General features: G+C 43.9%; 2 protein-coding genes across 2 annotated transcripts; both read right to left on the reverse strand.

Moving 5' to 3' along the window:
* Positions 1-403: 403 nt before the first annotated feature.
* Positions 404-6514, reverse strand: LOC115750427 (LEAF RUST 10 DISEASE-RESISTANCE LOCUS RECEPTOR-LIKE PROTEIN KINASE-like 2.1). Its single transcript, XM_048278730.1, has 3 exons — positions 5464-6514; positions 1531-1566; positions 404-1380 (listed from the first exon to the last, which is right to left on the reverse strand). The coding sequence occupies exons 1-3, from the start codon at positions 6239-6241 to the stop codon at positions 404-406; spliced, it is 1791 nt and encodes a 596-aa protein (XP_048134687.1). The 5' UTR covers positions 6242-6514.
* Positions 6515-8324: 1810 nt separating this feature from the next.
* On the reverse strand, positions 8325-21983 carry LOC115731328 (LEAF RUST 10 DISEASE-RESISTANCE LOCUS RECEPTOR-LIKE PROTEIN KINASE-like 2.4). The gene is made up of 3 exons (XM_048278729.1): positions 21143-21983; positions 17483-17518; positions 8325-9497 (listed from the first exon to the last, which is right to left on the reverse strand). The coding sequence occupies exons 1-3, from the start codon at positions 21915-21917 to the stop codon at positions 8362-8364; spliced, it is 1947 nt and encodes a 648-aa protein (XP_048134686.1). The 5' UTR covers positions 21918-21983; the 3' UTR covers positions 8325-8361.
* Positions 21984-22094: the final 111 nt, after the last annotated feature.

A 22094-nucleotide genomic window follows, 5' to 3' on the forward strand; every position in this document is an offset into this window, starting at 1 on the left:
ATTGATAAAACTTCTAAAGGTTTATGACCAAATGGATATAACTAAAAGATTTGGGACTAAATTGCCTAATCATCGAAAATGTTATGACTAAATAGCCACAATCAAAAGATTTAGGATTAAAATTTAAGCTCTTGTGAATGGGAAGCACACAAGTTTCCCTCGTGGTACTCCATTTACTCTCTATGAAATTACCACCGAAGCAAACAAAGGAAGAAAAATCTCAAAATAAGTATCTGATATAACTTTATACAGATGCTGTAGTGATCTCAAATTGCAGCAAGGAACTCTCGTCTGTAGTAGCTACTGGGGATCTCGATGGCGGGGATGCCAAGGTTGGCTTGGCAGGAATTTGCAAGGCCTCAACACTTCCTTTTAGCATCTCCACGACTTGACTCATTGCTGGTCAATCTCTCGGATTAATCTGAATGCACCACAAGCTGATTATGATCATCTTCTTAGCGATTCCTTCATCTTCCTCATTCGTGATACCACGCAACCCGAGTTCTTCCTGAAGTTCGAGACGTTGGTGAATCCAATGAGGGAAATATATTTCGCTAGTACGGTCCACCCCAACTTCAAAGTTCTTTCTCCCGCCGACCATTTCCATAACCATCATGCCGTAACTGTAGACATCCGATTTGTGAGAGACCCCTCCGATGTTCCTTATGACCAATTCCGGAGCAATGTAGCCTACAGTGCCGCGCGCACCCAACATCGACACGATACTCTCTTCTCTAGGACATATTTTGGCAAGACCAAAGTCGGAAATCTTGGGACAATAATTCCGATCGAGAAGAATGTTGTGAGGTTTTATATCAAAATGCAAAATCCTGGCATTACAGCCTCGATGCAGGTACTCTAGCCCTTGCGCTATGCCTAGGGAGATGTTGTATAATGTCTCCCAACTCAATTGCTGATTTGCCTCTGAAGTGTTGCTTTTGAATATGAACTTTTCCAGTGATCCGTTAGGCATGAACTCATAAACTAGAGCTCTTTTGCTTCCCTCAAAGCAAAAGCCCAGAAGGCTGACGACATTGACATGAGAAGTCCTACTTATGCTCGCGACTTCATTGATAAATTCTTCCCCATCGCCTTTCAGTTTCTTCAGAAGCTTCACGGCCACAGGTTGACCGTCTCGAAGCTTGCCTTTGTACACATAACCATAGCCTCCTTGACCTAACTTTTCCTGGAAAGAATTGGTCATCCTCTTGATATCTTTGTAGGTATATCTCCTCGAAGAAATTAATCCCTCAATTTTCTGTGCAGCCGCAGAATGTTCTCTCTTTCCAGTAATCCAAACCATATGTTTTCTTATGTTCGATTTCTTCCTGATGGAATAGACTATAAGAATGACGATCGCAATTCCAACTCCCGATGCAGCTGGTTAGAGAAAAGCGAAAGATCCGTGAGCAACAACTTCAGTTCATTATTTTACTAATAGAAGGTCCTAATGTTGGAAAAGCAAAACTTTGTCAAGGTTTCCGCTCGGTAGATTAGTATGTGAAATAGAAAGTAGGTTGAATGCAGTACCTATTGCGACTTTCATCACCAAACTGCCATGTTGCGCTGTTGCAAAGGACACAAATCCTTGTCAGGTAAATCTCCCAATCAAGACTACGATGAAAATAGTGAAATTGCTTTTTTTACAACAGCAGGAATGATTTTCGCAACAGTCGGAGAGGGTGCCATACATATACGATCGAAAAACTTAGGGATCATATTTTGATCCGTACTCATTACAGTGACTTATTTCGCGTCTTTAAAATGACTAATTTAGTAGTCGTGCTAAAGAACAAAATTAGAGGGAAAACTATTGATAAACACTGGGAGCGAATAAACAGCGTTGTCCTTGAAGAACAAATTGACAAAATACAAGCAGTTTGGGGACGAAAATGATGGTAGAAAGTTAAAAGAGAAAGAAGATAAAGGCAAAGGAGGCTTTCGTATCAAGACATCGAACTAGGGATGGGAGTTGATGTGGCCTTCGAATTATTAAGAACGCGGAGGAAATGATCATGGCATTCTCAAGTTCAAGCTTCTCTTGACTCGATAACCATTTTTGCTCGCGTCCTGCTCGGAACTTTCAAGGAGCATTAATGTTTTGCTCGGCCACTTTCAACGAAAATCGGAGTGTGTTAAGAAAGGGTTTACTTTTCACATACACCTTAGCTATCTCTGCCATTTCATCATTCTCCCGCTGAGATTATTACAGAGAGCTCAAGAACCTCCAGCAGAATCAGATTGGCCATCTCAAGAGGAACTTCGCGCGTCAAACTGTTGCCATTTAACAACAGATACTTCAACAGCATCCAATTTCCAAAGGCAGATGAGATTAAACGTTCAAAACACTTGTGGGTGCTTAAAAGATCTTTACCTAATCAACCAAGGAAAGATACCGTCGTGAAACGATAGGGAATATCGACGGTGGACAGAGACTCTGTTATTCCGACCCTCAAGAAAATTCTGCTACGCGTTGAGCTAGTGGAGCCCCTGTTGCAGCAAATTCTAGGCAGAAAGGGAAGTGCACTCGACTCGACCCTCAGAATCCGAAGAATCTAATCGACTTTTCATGAAGAGAAAGAAGTAATCCTACCGGGGCAAAGCCAAGCATGTGGCCGGTCAGGGCAGTAACACTGGAAATGGTAGCTCTCGTGATCGAACCCGCACTTGCCACCGCTTGCCTGGCACTTGCTGCAATCGTTCGCCGTCCAATTCAACATGAACCCACTCCTCAACGCCTCGCCTATCTGCGCCCCCTCTCTCCACTCAGCTGCCACCGGCGCCTCCACCAAAGTCCCGCACTTTTTCGTCGCATCGATCACTTCTTGATCCTCGCCATCCCCATATATCCCCAGGACGACCCCGCTTTCGCCACCCTCTCCTTCGCCGGAACAGCTGATCATGTAGTTCAGAAGCTCGTCTGCGCGGGAAGAAAGGTTGCAGTTGTATAACAGAGAGAGAGTGGCGGTGACGTTCTGGCTCAGCTGGAACTGAGCCGATGGGAAGGTCAGGTTCTTGAGAGAGCCGGGCGTGCAGTAAGAGGAGGCGGTCGAGAGAGGGCGGCGTTGGAGACGCGGAGAGACTGGTTCGTGTAGAAGACGTCGCGAACCACGTAGTCGTCGCCGGAGAGAGTGATGACCAGGCGGTCGTGGGCACAGGACACGTTGAAGCCCGGGAAACCGCAGTAGGAGGGCTGCCGGTCGAGGACGTAGAACGGGAAGGAGATTTTCAGGCCTCCGCAGGCGACGGGGAGGCTGCAGTTTCCGAAGTGGGGGTCGATGTGGGAGAGAGATTCTTGGAGTGATAAGCTGAGAGAGAAGAGAAACAGCAGTAAGAGGTTAGCGTGCATTGGGAGAGGAGAGAGAGGAGGTGCGACGGCGGCTCTGCTCCTGGCTCTGGTCGTTGAGGATTGATGGGGGGTGGTGGAGATATGTCGAAGATGGTGAAATCCTGTGTAAAGAGAGAGAGAGAGAGAGATGTGAAGTCTTGAGGTTCTCGTTCTTGGAGTGAGTGGAATTGTATGATTAGTTGGAGTTGACTTGGTTCTTCCAACAAAACTGGAAATGACTGGCGAAACTGAAATTGGGGAAGTGCTCAGACACATCGTCCCTTCAACTTTGTACCTGAGTTTCATCGTGCCTCTACAATTTGATTTCTGGCGTCGTGTCTCAATCTCTACATAGCTTCATGCTAATTGAAAACAGGATAAGGAAAAAAAATCTGGGGCAAGATGACGCAAATTACAAATTTTTGAGGGAGATAAAGTAATTAAATACAAAATTGAGATGGTTATATGTTCTATACGGGAGATCGCCAAGACAGAGGTCAAATCCGACTCTACCAACATATTTAGTTAGACACATCTTCACTCAAAAACTTAAGCCACCACACCAAATATCCGATATGAGGCTTTTCTAACATTATTCACACGTGTATCCCAACGATTATCAAAAGGTTAATAGTACGAGGTTTCTAAGCGAATGGAGAGACTGCATGATTAGTAAGATGATGCTACTTTTGTTCAACATGAATTCATTTATGTTGATAGCTTAGAGATTCCTGGAGGACGGAACAAATGTCGGGAGTATAGGTGAGAGAGAGAGAGAGAGCATACAGGAAAAAGCATAATAATGCGGGACGATATGACAGAACAATGATCCGGCTACGGCACTCGGTATATCATTGGATTGGATGATCTAAATGTGTTGCGCCTAATACAACTACTCGTAAATTTGGATCATTTAAATGCAAAAGCTTTCACTTTCGCCATATTTAAGTGGGGAGTCCCCACAATTCATTGGGTCAGGTCAAGCAACACTTCTTTCTTTCGCATTGAAGGCTGGCGATTGACTTGGAAAAGTGAAGTCTATACAGCCCGAGGACGAATTCTATTATTCTCTCATGCTGTTTCTAGGAAACTACAGGACAATTGAAAAATGTGACGGAAAGAGCGAGACAGGTGAATTCACTTGAGAGGGTCGAGGCATATAGGCCCTCTAAATTTAATCGGGGCTGGCCTTCCTAGATGGGGCTAGGTTAGGTCGATAGCACAAAGAGAGAGCAATCTGAGACTTCAAATTCGCCTAAACCATTTTATCGACCATAACAATTCAATTCAGTTCAGAAATGGGTGTAGGTTTGAATTTCCAAAGCGAAAATAAAGAAACAAAAGAAAAGAAAGACAAGTTAGGGAGCAGATTTTAATATTGATGTTCACGGATATCTAGTTTAGAAGTTGCTGATGGATTATCATAATACAATGACATTCATGTACGATGTATAAATCTTTTATGGCTTCCGAGATCTAACAGAAATTCCGATCTGAATATCACTTAACACATCTAAGGAACAAATGGGTTTAACTAGAGATACATGTAATATGGAGATTGTCAGAACTAAGCTGAATGGAGTGTTTTATGTCTAAGCTGATGCAAAACAAGCATGAGCAAACACACGAGCAGAAAGCTCTTCACTCTACATTTTCCTCTCTAAATCATCTATAATCCTCAACGCATCGCTGCATGCACGTTGGAACTGACTAAGAAAACAGTGGCACTCTTAAAAAATTCTCTATTTACTGAGCTGAGCGCATGATTAATGCACGTTCAAGATCCACAGAAGAGGCTGCACCGAGACTTATGTAGTATGCATCTGTGATACCAAGATGCTGTTCGTTCTTCAGCTTTGATGCGAGTCAGAAATTGACAATGCTATGAATTCATCTGACTACTACAGGAGGATTGTCTAAAAGATATGGTAAAGAAATGTAAGGGCGTGGTGAATGAAGCCAAGGCGGGCAAAAAGAAACTGATGAGAATAGATAACCAAGGGAAGCCAAAAAGTTCTTGCTCTTCCTTTGAAGTCCTTATCAAGTTTGGAGAGCATGGCAAGGACATTCACCGAAGAACACATGGGAGAACTTGAATTATTGCTATTACAGGGAATTATCTGAAAAGTGTTTACCTTTGCAAGTAAGCGGATAAGCGGTACCAGAACAGACGCACAGAAAAAAACCTTCATCCTGTTTGATGCATTTGCCTCCACTTTTTTTGCATTTAACACAACTGTCCCAGGAGGTTAAATTCCATATCACTGTAAACCCGTCCTTCAACCCCTTCTCGTACTCACCATTTTTCATTTCCTCAATACTAGAGTCGGATAATTCCACAGGTACAAAAACATGACTCGCCCACGCCGACAGATTAAGATGTGGGTCTTTTGGTTGACTTACAAGAGCGACGCAAGTGCGGTTGGCCCCAACGGAGAGGCAAGTCAAGTAAGGAAATGGATGATCAACATTTGGGTAGCTGCTGCGGTAATGGAGAAATGCTAGGTATGAAGGCGTCCCAGTGGAATTAAGGAAGGAGGGCAGTTCAAAGCCGGAAACATTAGTACCAGATTCACCGGGCGGTGTAGTTGGAGCAAAACAAGCGTTGCCCGTTCTCTCGAAGTCCGAGCTCAAACTAAGAGATTGATTATCATACTCGACAAGGGACTCCGCAAAAGGGTGCAGTTTGAGCGGTGGCTGATCATCACACTCAGTTGGAGAACTTCGATTGGTTGATAGTTTAGTGTCGCTCCAGAAGGGATGACCCATCATGTCCTTACCGCACTCGGCAGGATCGCAGAATTCATCCTTCAAGCCCACAGATGCAACCCGGTTTTCCAAAGAAATAATCGTCAAAACGCTAATGACATGGCGAAGCAAAACCTTGGAACTTATGGAGCTTTCGGCACCCATTTCAGGAATTTTAGACGGAACGGTAGGAGCACAAGAACGGACAGAAACAGGGGAGCTTCTCTGGCATGTAGCAGAGACGGAAGGGGCTTCAGTGAGATTCAGTGGCTCAAACTAAAGATCGCATTATATGGATGTCTCGTCGAATCTTTTCTCACGTAAACACGCCAGTTGACTGGGTCAACTGAGAGTAGAGGACCCGAAAGAGCAAACGCGGTGGCCTGCCCTCAGAGCCACGACGATCTCACTGAGATTCGCCTTCGACCCTTGAATTGGATCTCTTTGGAGGTCGAGCGTACTATGATTTGAGTTCACGGCCGGCGATTGACTTGAAAAGTTAAGTCTTCTCGTCTTTTTTGGTTCTGATTGGGTGGAAGACAAACCAGAGAAGAGGACTGCTCTTCGATCACATCATCGGTACAGATCCGAAGAATCAGAGAAGGATTGGCACACAGGCCCTGATAGCAATCACGTAGCCATCGCCTCAGTCACAGCCCACGAGGACTCCGAACAAATCAAATCTTGATTTCATCTCTCATCTCATTCAGAATTTTACAACATGATGTTTTCTGTCTCTGTTGGAACGAAAGCAGCCATCGTCCCTGCATTTTCAGAAAAGAGGCGATCATGATCCATCCTGCAACTTTTTTCTGGCCATTTGAATCTCTACTAACAACATGTTCATTTGATCACATTAGTTCATATTTTAAACATGCATACGAATGCTGACCGAGACTGCCACGTTAGCGTTTCCCGAACAAACTAGTGGTATCATGACTTTTCTTTCGCATCGATTGGCTAAAGTTAACCTCAAGCCAAGGTTACACGATCGTGGCAACATGATCCTTGGTGAGACCGACCTGGCCAAGGTTGCACGACCATGGCGACGTGCTGCCTAGCCCTTGCCAAACAGCAGTTGTCACCCCACTAAGCATAAGTGGTGGAGGGATCGCAAACCATCATGAGTGGCACTCAGATGCAGGGGTCGAGAGCGTTCTCTGTTTTTTTGGTAACAATTTATGTTTTTTGCTGTGAGTATTCTCTCAGGTGCAGTCAGCGACAGCAGTGCCACCACAGGTGACAACGCCGACACTACTGCACTCCACACAATGACCACCACCGTCAGCCGCTAGTCCACTCTTTCACTTTTTTTTTTTTTTTTAATCTCAGCATACTGTGTTTTTAGAAATGTTAATTCTGTTTTCTATTGGTCAAAAGATTTTAAAAAGCCCAGTGGAATGACAGTATCTGTAGAACAAAATTATACCTCTCAAGATTATCACTCATTAGAAAAAGAAATATATGAATGGCTGAGATGAAAATCATTAAATTTTTCGCTTAAGCACATAGCATGAAGATCTCTCTTCCCTCCTCAAAATCGAAATAATCATACATGTATCAACCGCCTCAGAATAAAAGAAAGCGACTTGACATAAGACAGTACCTGTGATTGACTTTGTCTAGATGTGCCCCTTCTATAAGTTCACAGCTCAAACACGGCTAGGTCAGAAGTACTTATCTTTTCTTTTTCTTTTTTCTCCGTTTTTTTTTTTTTTTTGTCAAACTGGGCAACATTGATAAAGTGATCTCAGAATTGGACTTGTGTTAACAATACGAGGAAAAATATATCATACACTTCGGGAGAAATTTTATACGAGCGGCCTTATTACCATTATTGATTTAAGGAAGCACTCCTCTCGAATTGACAGTTTCCAAGTCGGTTTGTGCAAATTCCATGTGGTTTTTGGAATAAAATCTCCCGTTTAGGAACCGAACTCAGATTTAACCCAACATAAATTAAGACCACCGTTGATTTTAGAGTTTAAGCGGGAGTGTTCCCCATGTAAAACAAAGCCTAATCTGTAGTTAATAGGAAAGTAATTAGCGATACCTCGAGGGTGGCTTGTAAACTTTATAGACCTGCTTATGCTCGCACGACTCGAAGCTTGCCTTTATACACACAGCCATAGCCTCCCTAGCCTAGCTTTTCTTCGAAAGAGTCGGTCATCCTCTTGAATGGGAAGCACACAAGCTTCCATCATGCCATTCCATTCATTCTCTATGAAATTACCACCGAAGCAAACCAAGGAACACAAATCTCAAAATAAGTATCTGATATAACTTTATAAAGATGCTATAGTGACCTCAAATTGCAGCAGCGAACTCTCATCTGTAGTAGCTGCTGGGGATCTCAATGACGGGGATGACAAGTTTGGCTTGGCAGGAATTTGCAAGGCCTCAACACTTCCTTTTAGCATCTCCACGACTTGACTCATTGCTGGTCGAATGCTCGGATCAATCTGAATGCACCACAAGCTGATTATGATCATCTTCTTCGCGATTCCTTCGTCTTCCTCGTTCGTGATACCACGCAACCCGAGTTCTTCCTGAAGTTCAAGGCGTCGGTGAATCCAATGAGGGAAATATATTTCGCTAGTACGGTCCACCCCAACTTCAAAGTTCTTTCTCCCGCCGACCATTTCCATAACCATCATGCCGTAACTGTAGACATCCGATTTGTGAGAGACCCCTCCGATGTTCCTTATGACCAATTCCGGAGCAATGTAGCCTACAGTGCCGCGCGCACCCAACATTGACACGATACTCTCTTCTCTAGGACATATTTTGGCAAGACCAAAGTCAGAAATCTTGGGACAATAATTCCGATCGAGAAGAATGTTGTGAGGCTTTATATCAAAATGCAAAATCCTGGCATTACAGCCTCGATGCAGGTACTCTAGCCCTTGCGCTATGCCTAGGGAGATGTTGTATAATGTCTCCCAACTCAATTGCTGACTTGCCTCTGAAGTGTTGCTTTTGAATATGAACTTTTCCAGTGATCCGTTAGGCATGAACTCATAAACTAGAGCTCTTTTGCTTCCCTCAAAGCAAAAGCCCAGAAGGCTGACGACATTCACATGAGAAGTCCTGCTTATGCTCGCGACTTCATTGATAAATTCTTCCCCATCGCCTTTCAGTTTCTTCAAAAGCTTCACGGCCACAGGTTGACCGTCTCGAAGCTTGCCTTTGTACACATAACCATAGCCTCCTTGACCTAACTTTTCCTGGAAAGAATTGGTCATCCTCTTGATATCTTTGTAGGTATATCTTCTCGAAGAAATTAATCCCTCAATTTTCTGTGCAGCCTCAGAATGTTCTCTCTTTCCAGTAATCCAAACCATATGTTTCCTTATGTTCGATTTCTTCCTGATGGAATAGACTATAAGAATGACGATCGCAATTCCAACTCCTGATGCAGCTGGTTAGAGAAAAAGCGAAAGATCCGTGAGCAACAACTTCAGTTCATTATTTTACTAATAGAAGGTCCTAATGTTGGAAAAGCAAAACTTTGTCAAGGTTTCCGCCCGGTAGATTAGTATGTGAAATAGAAAGTAGGTTGAATGCAGTACCTATTGCAACTTTCATCACCAAACTGGTATAGTGCGCTGTTACAAAGGACACAAATCCTTGTCAGGTAAATCTCCCAATCAAAAAACTACGATAAACCAGTAGGAATGCTTTTTGCAACAGTCAGAGAGGACACCATACATATAAGATCAAGAAACTTAGTGTTGATATTTTGATCCGTACTCATTACAGTGACTCTTATTTTGCGTCTTTGAAATGACTAATTTAGTAGTGGTGCTAAAGAACTGAATCAGAGGGAAAACTATCAATAAATTCGGAGTGAATTAACAGCGTTGACTTCGAAGAACAAATTGACAAAATACAAGAAGTTTGAGGATTAAAATGACGGTGGACACTCCAAAGAGAAAGAAGATAAAGGCAAAGGAGGTTTTCGTATCAAGACATCGGACTAGGGATGGGAGTTGATGTGGCCTTCGAATTATTAAGAACGCGGAGGAAATGGTCATGGCATTCTCAAGTTCAAGTTTCTCTTGACTCGATAACCATTTTTGCTCGCGTCCTGCTCACAAGTTTCAAGGAGCATTAATGTTTTGCTCAGCCACTTTGAAGGAAAATCGGAGTTTTAAGAAAGGGTTTCCTTTTCAAATACACCGTAGCCATCTCTGCCATTACATCATTCTCCCGCTAAGATTGTTATAGAAAGCTCAAGAACCTCCAGCAGAGTCAGATTGCTTAGCTCAAGAGGAATTTTGCGCGTTAAGCCAGTGGAGCCCCTGAAGATTTATGACTCAGAGGTACTTCTTAGCAAATTCTAGGCAGAAAGGGAAGTGCACTCGACTCGACCCTCGGAATCCGATGAATCTAATCAACATTTCACCAAGAGAAAGAGTGCATTATGCGCAGACACAGACTGAAAAAGAAATAAGCCTACCAGGAGCACAAGACCCAGCATGAGGCCAGTCGGGGCAGTAACACCTGAATTGATAGATCCTGAAATCGAACCCGCACTTGCCGCCGCTCCCCTCGCACGAGCTGCAATCGCTCGCCGTCCAGTTCAACATGAACCCGCTCCTCAACGCCTCGCCTATCTCCGCCCCCACTCTCCACTCGGCTGCCACAGGCGCCTCCACCAAAGTCCTGCACTTTTTCGTCGCATCGATCACTTCTTGATCGTCGCCGTCCCCATAGATCCCCAAGACGACCCCGCTTTCGCCTCCTTCTCCTTCGCCGGAACAGCTGATCCTGTAGTTCAGAAGCTCGTCTGCGCGGGTAGAGAGGTTGCAGTTGTATAACAGAGAGAGAGTGGCGGTGACGTTCTGGGTCAGCTGGAACTGAGCCGACGGGAGGGTCAGGTTCTTGAGAGAGCCGGGCGCGCAGTAAGAGGAGGCGGTCGAGTTGTCGTCGGAGAGGGCGGCGTTGGAGACGCGGAGAGACTGGTTCCTGTAGAAGACGTCGCGGACCACGTAGTCGTCGCCGGAGAGAGTGATGACCAGGCGGTCGTGGGCACAGGACAGGTCGAATCCCGGGAAGCCGCAGTAGGAGGGCTGCCGGTCGCGGACGTAGAAAGGGAAGGAGATTTTCAGGCCGCCGCAGGCGACGGGGAGGCTGCAGTTTCCGAAGTGGGGGTCGATGTGGGAGAGAGATTCTTGGAGTGATAAGGCGAGAGAGAAGAGCAACAGCAGCGAGGGGTTAGCGTGCATTGGGAGAGGAGAGAGAGGAGGTCCGACGGCGACTCTGCTTCTAGGTCTGGTCATTGTGGATTGATGGGGGCGGTGGAGATTTGTCGAAGATGGCGATATCATGCCAAATTTAAGTGGGGGAGTCCACACAAATCATTGGGTCAGGTTAACCAACCAACACTTCTTTCTTTCATATTGAAGGCTGGCGATTGACTTGGAAAATTGAAGTCTACGGCCAGAGGATGAATTCTATTATTCTCTCATGATGTCGATACGCGTTCTTTCAGCTATTTCTAGGAAATTACAGGATCATCGAAGAATGTGAAGGAAAGAGCAAGACAGGTTAATTCACCGGAAAGGGCCGAGGCACATGTGCCCTCTAAATTTGACCGGGGCTGGCCTTCCTAGATGGAGCCAGGTTAGGTCAACAGTACGAAGAGAGCAATCTGAGACTTGATATTCGCCTAAATCCTTTTCCATCATACTATAACGGGAAAATTGTCCAAAAAAAAATAAATCGTCCATAGCAAATATTTTGTATTTGTGTCAATTCAATCCACTCGGCACGACACTGAAGGGGCAACTTTTAATTATTTTTCTTTTCCTTCTTTTTTGTTCATCTTCTTCCTCCACCAATTGCTAATTCGGCGACTGGCTATTGGCGAGGGCCGTCAAGACTCGACCTCACCGGCACCGATGCCACTTGCCTTGTGCGAGGCCAAGCCACCCCATGGGTGGGCCATGGCGTCGCATCGCCCTCGGCCCCTGCCTCGCCCAACACAAGTCGTGTTGTCGTCGCGTGCCTAGTCCTAAACCTTCACTAATGGCAAGGCTCGGCCTCGCCTAGCCATGGCTTTGCCGTCACTGGGTGAGGCAAGCTCGCCTAGCGACGACGACGCCATCGCTAGGTGAGGTCGACCTTGCCCGGATCCGGCAAGGTCGAGCCTCGCGTAGCCATGGGGTGGATCGACCTTGTCTAGCGATCGCGGCATTGGCCTCACCCAACGGTGGAGGCATCAGTGGCCGGCAAAGTGCAACCTCACTTGCTGAAGGTAGAAGATGAACAAAAAATAAATAAATTAAAAGATTAAAAAAATGTTAATATATTATTAAAAATTGTCTCATTAGCGCCGGCCGGCTAAAATTGGCCACATAGATTGAATTGGCATAAATACAAAAAGTTTATAACCTGAATTGACCAAAAAAGAGGTTTATGACTGAATTGACATAAATGCAAAAAGTTTATAACTGAATTATCAAAATTAAAAAGTTTAGTACTGAATTGGCAAGAGTGCAATCGGTTTATGACTATTGACAAATTTCGCCAACTATAACTATTCAGTTCGGTTCAGCAACGGGGTGTAGGTTCGAATTCCAAAAGCGAAAACAAAGAAACAAAAGGAAAGACAGGTTAGGGAACAGACTTCAATATTGATTTTTACGGATATCTAGCTCAGAAGTTGCTGTGCTGGTTGAGGTTGCATGGAGTGTTTTACGCAACAGGTTTAACCCCAACTCTAAGCTGATGCAAAACAAGCATGAGCAAACACACGTGCAGAAAGCTCTTCACTCTACATTTTCCTCTCTAAATCATCTATGATCCTCAACGCATCGCTGCATGCACGTTGGAACTGGCTAAGAAAACAGCGACACTCCTAAAAATCCTCTATTTGATGAGCTGAGCACATGATTAATGCAGGCCCAAGATCCACAGAAGCGGCTGCACCGAGACTTATGTAGTATGTATCTGTGATGCCAAGATGCTGTTCGTTCTTCAGCTTTGATGCGAGTCAGAAATTGACAATGCTATGAATTCATCTAACCACTACAGAAGGATTGTCTAAACGATATGGTAAAGAAATGTAATGGCGTGGTGAATGAAGCCAAGGTGGGCAAAAAGAAACTGATGAGAATAGATAACTAAGGGAAGCCAAAAAGTTCTTCCTCTTCCTTTGAAGTCCTTATCAAGTTTGGAGAGCATGGCAAGGAAATTCACCGAAAAACACATGGAAGAACTTATATTATGGCTATTACAGGGAATTAACCGAAAAGTGTTACCTCTTTTGCAAGTAAGCGGAGAAGCGTTACGAGAACACAAGCACAGAAAACCTTCATCCTGTTTAATGCATTTGCCTCCACTTTGTTTGCACTGACCGCAACTCTCCCAGGAGGTTAAATTCCATGTCACTGTAAACCCGTGCTTCAACCTCTTTTCGTACTCACCATTTTTCATTTCCTCAATACTCCAGTTAGCAAATTCCACAGGTACTAAAACATGACTCGCCCACACCGACAGATTAGGATGTGGGTCTTTGGTTGACTTAGAAGAGCGACACCAGTGCGGTTGGCCCCAATGGAGGGGCAAGTCAAGTAATCAACATTTGGGGGGCTGCTGCGGTAATGGAGAAATGCTAGGTATGAAGCCGTCCCACTGGAATTGAGGAAGGAGGGAAGTACAAAGCCGGAATCACCAGTATCAGATTCACCACCGGTGGTGGAGTTGGAGCAGAACAAGCATTGCCCGTTCTCTCGAACTCCGAGCTCAACCTATGAGATTGATTATCACAATCAACAAGGTACTCCCCAAAAGGGTGCAGTTTGAGCGGTGGCTTATCATGACACTCAGTTGGAAAACTTCGATTGGTTGATAGTGTAGTGTCGCTCCACAAGGGATGACTCATCATGTCCTTACCGCACTCGGCAGGCTTGCAGAATTCATCCTTCAAGCCCACAGACGCAACCCGGTTTTCCAAAGAAATAATCGTCAAAACGCTAATGACATGGCGAAGCAAAACCTTGGAACTTATGGAGCTTTCGACACCCATTTCAGGAATTTTAGAGGGAACAGTGGGAGCACAAGAACGGACGGAAATGGGGGAGCTTTTGTGGCATATAGCAGTCAGTGAGATTCGGTGGCTGAAACTAAGGATCGCATTATACGAATGTCACGTTGGATCAATTTTCACGTAAACACGCCAATTGACTGGCTCAACTGAGCGTAGAGGACCCGAAAGAGCAAACGCGGTGGCCTGGCCTCAGAGCCACGACGATTTCACTGAGATTCGCCTTCGACCCTGGAATTGGATCTCTTTGAAGGTAGAGCGTACTATGATTTGAGTTCACGGCTGGCGATTGGCTTGAAAAGTTAAGTCTTCTCGTCTTTTTTGGTTCTGATTGGGTGGAAGACAAACCGGAGGAGAGGACTGCTCTTCGATCACATCATCGGTACAGATTCGAAGAATCAGAGAAGGATTGGCACACAGACCCTGATAGCAATCACGTAGCCATCGCCTCAGTCACAGCCCACGAGGACTCCGAACAAATCAAATCTTGATTTCATCTCTCATCTCATTCAGAATTTTACAACATGATGTTTTCTGTCTCTGTTGGAACGAAAGCAGCCATCGTCCCTGCATTTTTAGAAAAGAGGCGATCATGATCCATCCTGCAACTTTTTTCTGGCCATTTGAATCTCTACTAACAACATGTTCATTTGATCACCTTAGTTCATATTTTAAACATGCATACGAATGCTGACTGAGACTGCCACATTAGCGTTACCTGAACAAACTAGTGGTATCATGACTTTTCTTTCGCGTCGATTGGCTAATGTTAACCTCAAGCCAAGGTTACACGATCGTGGCAACATGATCCTTGGTGAGACCGACCTGGCCAAGGTTGCACGACTGTGGCGACGTACTGCCTAGCCCTTGCCAAACAGCAGTTGTCACCACACTTAGCACAAGTGGTGGAGGGATCGCAAACCATCATGAGTGGCACTCAGATGCAGGGGTCAAGAGCGTTCTCTGTTTTTTTTTTTTTTGTAACAATTTATGTTTTTTGCTGTGAGTATTCTCTCAGGTGCAGTCAGCGACAGCAGTGCCACCACAGGTGACAACGCCGACACTACTGCACTCCACACAATGACCACCACCATCAGCCGCTAGTCCACTCTTTCACTTTTTTTTTTTTTTAATCTCAGCATACTGTGTTTTTAGAAATGTTAATTCTGTTTTCTATTGGTCAAAAGATTTTAAAAAGCCCAGTGGAATGACAGTATCTGCAGAACAAAATTATACCTCTCAAGGTTGTCACTCATTAGAAAAAGAAATTATGAATGGCTGAGACGAAAATCATTAAATTTTTCGTTTAAGCACATAGCATGAAGATCTCTCTTCCCTCCTTAAAATCGAAATAATCATACACGTATCAACCACCTCAGAACAAAAGAAAGCGACTTGACATAAGACAGTACCTGGGATTGACTTTGTCTAGATGTGCCCCTTCTACAAGTTTACTGCTCAAACACGGCTAGGTCAGATGTACTTATCTTTTCTTTTTCTTTTTTCTCCGTATTTTTTTGTCAAACTTGGCGACATTGATAAAGTGATTTGAGAATTGGACTTGTGTTAACAATACGACGAAAAATATATCATACACTTCGGGAGAAATTTTATACGAGCGGCCTTATTACCGTTGTTGATTTAGGGAAGCACTCCTCCTCTCGAATTGACAGTTTCCAAGTCGGTTTGCGCAAATTCCATGTGGTTTCTGGAATAAAATCTCCCGTTTAGGAACCGAACTCAGATTTAACCCAACATAAACTAAGACCACCGTTGATTTTAGAGTTTAAGCGGGAGTGTTCCTCATGTAAAACAAAGCCTAATCCGTAGTTAATAGGAAAGTAACTAGCGATACCTCGATGGTGGCTTGTAAACTTTATAGACCTGCTTATGGTCGCACTTCTCGAAGGTTGCCTTTATACATGCAGCCATAGCCTCCCTGGCCTAGCTTTTCTTCGAAAGAGTCGGTCATCCTCTTGAATGGGAAGCACACAAGCTTCCCTCGTGCCATTCCATTCATTCTCTATGAAATTACCAACGAAGCAAACAAAGGAAGAAAAATCTCAAAATAAGTATCTGATATAACTTTATAAAGATGCTGTAGTGACCTCAAATTGCAGCAGCGAACTCTCATCTGTAGTAGCTCCCCGTCAAGTTTGGCTTGGCAGGAATTTGCAAGGCCTCAACACTTCCCTTTAGCATCTCCACGACTTGACTCATTGCTGGTCGATCTCTCGGATCAATCTGAATGCACCACAAGCTGATTATGATCATCTTCTTCGCGATTCCTTCCTCTTCCTCATTTGTGATACCATGCAACCCGAGTTCTTCCCGAAGTTCAAGCCGTCGGTGAATCCATTGAGGGAAATATATTTCGCTAGTATGGTCCACCCCAACTTCAAAGTTCTTTCTCCCGCCGACCATCTCCATAACCATCATGCCGTAACTATAGACATCCGATTTGTGAGAGACCCCTCCGATGTTCCTTATGACCAATTCCGGAGCAATGTAGCCTACAGTGCCGCACGCACCCAACATCGACACCATACTCTCTTCTCTAGGACATATTTTGGCAAGACCAAAGTCGGAAATCTTGGGACAATAATCCCGATCGAGAAGAATGTTGTGAGGCTTTATATCAAAATGCAAGATCCTGGCATTACAGCCTCGATGCAGGTACTCTAGCCCTTGCGCTATGCCCAGGGTGATGTTGTATAATATCTCCCAACTCAATTGCTGATTTACCTCTGAAGTGTTGCTTTTGAATATGAACTTTTCTAGTGATCCGTTAGGCATGAACTCATAAACTAGAGCTCTTTTGCTTCCCTCAAAGCAAAAGCCCAGAAGGCTGACAACATTGACATGAGAAGTCCTGCTTATGCTCGCGACTTCATTGATAAATTCTTCCCCATCGCCTTTCAGTTTCTTCAGAAGCTTCACGGCCACAGGTTGACCGTCTCGAAGCTTGCCTTTGTACACATAACCATAGCCTCCTTGACCTAACTTTTCCTGGAAAGAATTGGTCATCCTCTTGATATCTTTGTAGGTATATCTCCTTGAAGAAATTAATCCCTCAATTTTCTGTGTGGCCGCAGAATGTTCTCTCTTTCCCATCATCAAAGCCATATGTTTACTTATCATCGATTTCTTCCTAATGGAAAAGAATGCAAGAATGACAATCGCAATCCCAACTCCTGATGAAGCTGATTAGAGAGAAGCAAAAGATTCGTGAGCAACAACTTTCGGCTCATCAATTTACTAATATAAGGTCCTAATGTTGGAAAAGCAAAGCTTTGTCAAGGTTTCGGCATGGTGTATTAGTATGTGAAACAAAAGCGGGTTCGATGGAATACCTGTTGCGACTTTCATCACCCAAATGCCATGCTGTGCTGTTACAAAGGACACAAATCCTTGTCAGGTAAATCTCCCAATCAAAAAACTATGAAGAAACCAGTAGGAATGCTTTTTGCAACAGTCAGAGAGGACACCATACCTATAAGATCGAGAAACTTAGTGTTGATATTTTGATCCGTACTCATTACAGTGACTCTTATTTTGCGTCTTTGAAATGACTAATTTAGTAGTGGTGATAAGGAACTAAATTAGAGGGAAAACTATCAATAAACTCAGAGTGAATTAACAGCGTTGACTTTGAAGAACAAATTGACAAAAAACAAGAAGTTTAAGGATTAAAATGATGGTGGACACTCAAAAGAGAAAGAAGATAAAGGCAAAAGAGGTTTTCGTATCAAGACATCGGACTAGGGATGGGAGTCGATGTGGCCTTCGAATTATTAAGAACGCGGAGGAAATGATCATGGCATTCTCAAGTTCAAGTTTCTCTTGACTCGATAACCATTTTTGCTCGCGTCCTGCTCACAAGTTTCAAGGAGCATTAATGTTTTGCTCAGCCACTTTGAAGGAAAATCGGAGTGTTAAGAAAGGGTTTACTTTTCAAATACACCGTAGCCATCTCTGCCATTACATCATTCTCCCGCTAAGATTGTTATAGAAAGCTCAAGAACCTCCAGCAGAGTCAGATTGCTTAGCTCAAGAGGAATTTTGTGCGTTAAGCTAGTGGAGCCCCTGCAGATTTATGACTCAGAGGTAATTCTTAGCAAATTCTAGGCAGAAAGGGAAGTGCACTCGACTCGACCCTTGGAATCCGATGAATCTAATCAACATTTCACCAAGAGAAAGAGTGCATTATGCGCAGACACAGACTGAAAAAGAAATAAGCCTACCAGGAGCACAAGACCCAGCATGGGGCTGGTCAGGATAGTAACACTGGAAATGGTAGCTCTCGAGATCGAACCCGCACTTGCCACCGCTTCCCTCGCACACGCTGCAATCGCTCGCCGTCCAGTTCAACACGAACCCGCTCTTCAACGCATCGCCTATCTCCGCCCCCTCTCTCCACTCGGCTGCCACCGGCGCCTCCACTAAAGTCCCGCACTTTTTCGTCGCATCTATCACTTCTTGATCCTCGCCATCCCCATATATCCCCAAGACGACCCCACTTTCGCCTCCTTCTCCTTCGCCGGAACAGCTGATCCTGTAGTTCAGAAGCTCGTCTGCGGGGGGGAGAGAGGCTGCAGTTGTATAACAGAGAGAGAGTGGCGGTGACGTTTTGGCTCAGCTGGAACTGAGCCGACGGGAGGGTCAGGTTCTTGATAGAACCGGGCGCGCAGTAAGGGGAGGCGGTTGAGTTGTCGTCGGAGAGGGCGGCGTTGGAACGCCAAGAGTCTGGTTCGTGTAGAAGACGTCGCGAACCACGTAGTCGTCGCCGGAGAGAGTGATGACCAGGTGGTCGTGGGCACAGGACAGGTCGAATCCCGGGAAGCCGCAGTACGAGGGCTGCCGGTCGCGGACGTAGAAAGGGAAGGAGATGTTCAGGCCGCCGCAGGCGACGGGGAGGCTGCAGTTTCCGAAGTGGTGGTTAATGTGGGAGAGAGATTCTTGGAATGATAAGGCGAGAGAGAAGAGCAACAGCAGCGAGGGGTTAGCGTGCATTGGGAGAGGAGAGAGAGGAGGTGCGACGGCGACTCTGCTTCTGGTTCTGGCCATTGTGGATTGACGGAGGCAGTGGAGATTTGTCGAAGATGGCGATATCATGTGTAGAGAGGAGGTGTCAGGGCGGCTCTCTTCCACATGAATTCGCGTGTTCTTGGCTTAGGATGCGCATGATAACACTTCTGCTTCAGAAATAATTTCAGAAACAGAAGTTAATTTTTTTACTTCTACTTCTATTTCAGAAGTTGATTTCTGATTAAAGAAATACATTTGATAATAGCATAAAATTTTTACAAAAAATTATTGATCCTAACCTAAAATGCATTTTATTCAAGAAAAGTTAGATGTAACTACGGATGGATTTTCATGCAAGTCGAAAGACTAACCCTACCAATCACATTTAATAAAATAAATGCACAATCAAGTGCACAGATAAAACACATAAATACAAATCAAGGCTTCCCTAATATAACTCTAAGGACTTAGAGAATGTGATTAGAATTCATGATTGATTTGAGAGAAATTGGAGACAATTTGCCAAGAAGGGCAAAATCATCAATTTGGAAAGATTTGGGGTCAAAAAAATCCAAAATAAGTCTTGATCAGCTAATTATGGTCATTTCCTATTTTTTGGGATTTTTTTGGAATTTTCACAATTTTCAGATTTTATTTAATGATTTTTTTAAGAGCTCATGAATTTTTCCTGATTTTTTTATTACTTTTGTAAAATTTTTTATGAATTTTTATATATATTTTAATGATTTTTTTCGAATTTTCCTTTTTTATATTTATTTAAATTTTTATTATTAAAATATTTTCCGGACGTAGTCAACCCGGCTCACACCTCTCGGGAGCGAGTACATAGAGAGAGAGAGAGAGAGAGAGAGAGAGAGACCGTAAATAGAAGAAAATATGAAGAGGGAGGAGTGAGAAGGAAAAAAATAGCTTCTGATGGTGAGAAGTAAGTTTTTTTACTTCTCAAAAGTGCCATAAAAATCACTTCTGAAGTAAAAAGTTGTTTCGGAAGTAGAAATTTAAAATTGTGAACCAAACGGATTTCTGATTCAGAAATTGCGTTACCAAACGAATTTCTGCTCCAAAAGTACTTATGAAGTTGAAATTTTACTTCAGAAGTATTATCATGCGTGCCCTTAGAGATTCCTAGAAGATCATGGGATAATCTAAATTTGTCGTGTCTAATACAAGTACCCGTAAATTTAGACCATTTAAATGTGAAAGCTTTCACTTTCGCCAAATTTAAATGGGGGAGTCCACACAAGTCATTGGGTCAGCTTAACCAACACTTCTTTCTTTCATATGGAAGGCTGGCGATTGACTTGGAAAAGTGAAGTCTATAGAGCCAGAGGACGAATTCTATTATTCTCTCATGCTGTTCCTAGGAAATTACGGGATCATCGAAGAATGTGAAGGAAAACGGGGCTGGCCTTCCTAGATAGAGCCAGCTTAGGTCAATAGCATAAAGAGAGCAATCTAAGACTTAAAATTCGTCTAAATCATACTTTCGATTTAGTTCAATTTAAAACGGGAGTAGGTTTTAATTTCCAAAATGAAAATAAAGAAACAAAAGAAAAGAAAGACAGGTTAGGGAGGAGACTTCAATGTTGATGTTCATGAATACCTAGCTCAGAAATTGCGGATCGATTATCATGATACGATGACATTCATCTACCACGTATAAATCTTTCGTGACTTTCGAGATTTAACGTAAATTCTTACCGAGCAACTGAATATCACTTAACACAATACATCAAAGGATTGTTTAAAAGATATGGTAAAGAAATGTAATGGCGTGGTGAGTGAAGCGAAGGTGGGCAAAAAAAAACCGATGAGAAAAGAAAACTAAGGGAAGCCAAAGAAGCTCTTTCTCTTCCGTTGAATTTCTAATCAGGTTTGGAGAGCATGGCAAGGACATTCACCGAAGAACACATGGGAGAACTTGAATTATTGCTATTACATGGAATTATCTGAAAAGTCTTTACCTTTGCAAGTAAGCGGATAAGCGGTACCTGAACAGAAGCACAGAAAACCTTCATCTTGTTTAGTGCATTTGCCTCCACTTTTTTTGCATTTAACACAACTGTCCCAGGAGGTTAAATTCCATATCACTGTAAACCCGTCCTTCAACCTCTTCTCGAACTCACCATTTTTCATTTCCTTAATATTCCAGCTAGCTAATTCCACAGGTACAAAAACATGACTCCCCCACGCCGACAGATCAGGATGTGGGTCTTTTGGTTGACTTACAAGAGCGACGCAAGTGCGGTTGGCCCCAACGGAGGGGTAAGTCAAGTAAGGACATGGATGATCAACATTTGGGGAGCTGCTGCTGTAATGGAGAAATGCTAGGTATGAAGGCGTCCCACTGAATTTAAGGAAGGAGGGAGGTACAAAGCCAGAATCATCAGTAGCAGATTCACCGGGCGGTGGAGTTGGAGCAAAACAAGCTCTGCCCGTTCTCTCGAACTCCGAGCTCAACCTAAGAGATTGATTATCATAATCAACAAGGAACTCCCCAAAAGGTTGCAGTTTGAGCGCTGGCTTATCATCACAGTCAGTTGGAAAACTTCGATTGGTTGATAGTTTAGTGTCGCTCCAGAAGGGATGACCCATCATGTCCTTACCGCACTCGGCAGGATCGCAGAATTCATCCTGCAAACCCACAGATGCAACCAGGTTTTCCAAAGAAATAATCGTCAAAACGCTAATGACATGGCGAAGCAAAACCTTGGAACTTATGGAGCTTTCAACACCCATTTCAGGAATTTTAGAGGGAACAGTAGGAGCACAAGAACGGACAGAAACAGGGGAGCTTTTGTGGCATAGAGCGGTCAGTGAGATTCGGTGGCTGAAACTAAGGATCGCATTATACGAATGTCACGTTGGATCATTTTTCAAGTAAACACGCCAATTGACTGGGTCAACTGAGCGTAG

This window comes from Rhodamnia argentea, chromosome 5, assembly GCF_020921035.1.
Source record: "Rhodamnia argentea isolate NSW1041297 chromosome 5, ASM2092103v1, whole genome shotgun sequence".
Lineage (NCBI taxonomy): Eukaryota > Viridiplantae > Streptophyta > Magnoliopsida > Myrtales > Myrtaceae > Rhodamnia > Rhodamnia argentea.

Excerpts from the sequence above, each read along its gene's own strand:
- LOC115750427 (XM_048278730.1), bottom strand. The coding sequence starts at position 6,241 with ATGGGTGCCGAAAGCTCCATAAGTTCCAAGGTTTTGCTTCGCCATGTC. Across the intron at positions 1,567-5,463 it reads TTATCCGCTTACTTGCAAAG|CGCAACATGGCAGTTTGGTG; the intron begins GTAAACACTTTT and ends CCTTTGCAACAG. Across the intron at positions 1,381-1,530 it reads GGTGATGAAAGTCGCAATAG|CTGCATCGGGAGTTGGAATT; the intron begins GTACTGCATTCA and ends TTCTCTAACCAG.
- LOC115731328 (XM_048278729.1), bottom strand. The coding sequence starts at position 21,917 with ATGGGTGTTGAAAGCTCCATAAGTTCCAAGGTTTTGCTTCGCCATGTC. Across the intron at positions 17,519-21,142 it reads TTATCCGCTTACTTGCAAAG|CACAGCATGGCATTTGGGTG; the intron begins GTAAAGACTTTT and ends CCTTTGTAACAG. Across the intron at positions 9,498-17,482 it reads GGTGATGAAAGTCGCAACAG|CTGCATCAGGAGTTGGAATT; the intron begins GTATTCCATCGA and ends TTCTCTAACCAG.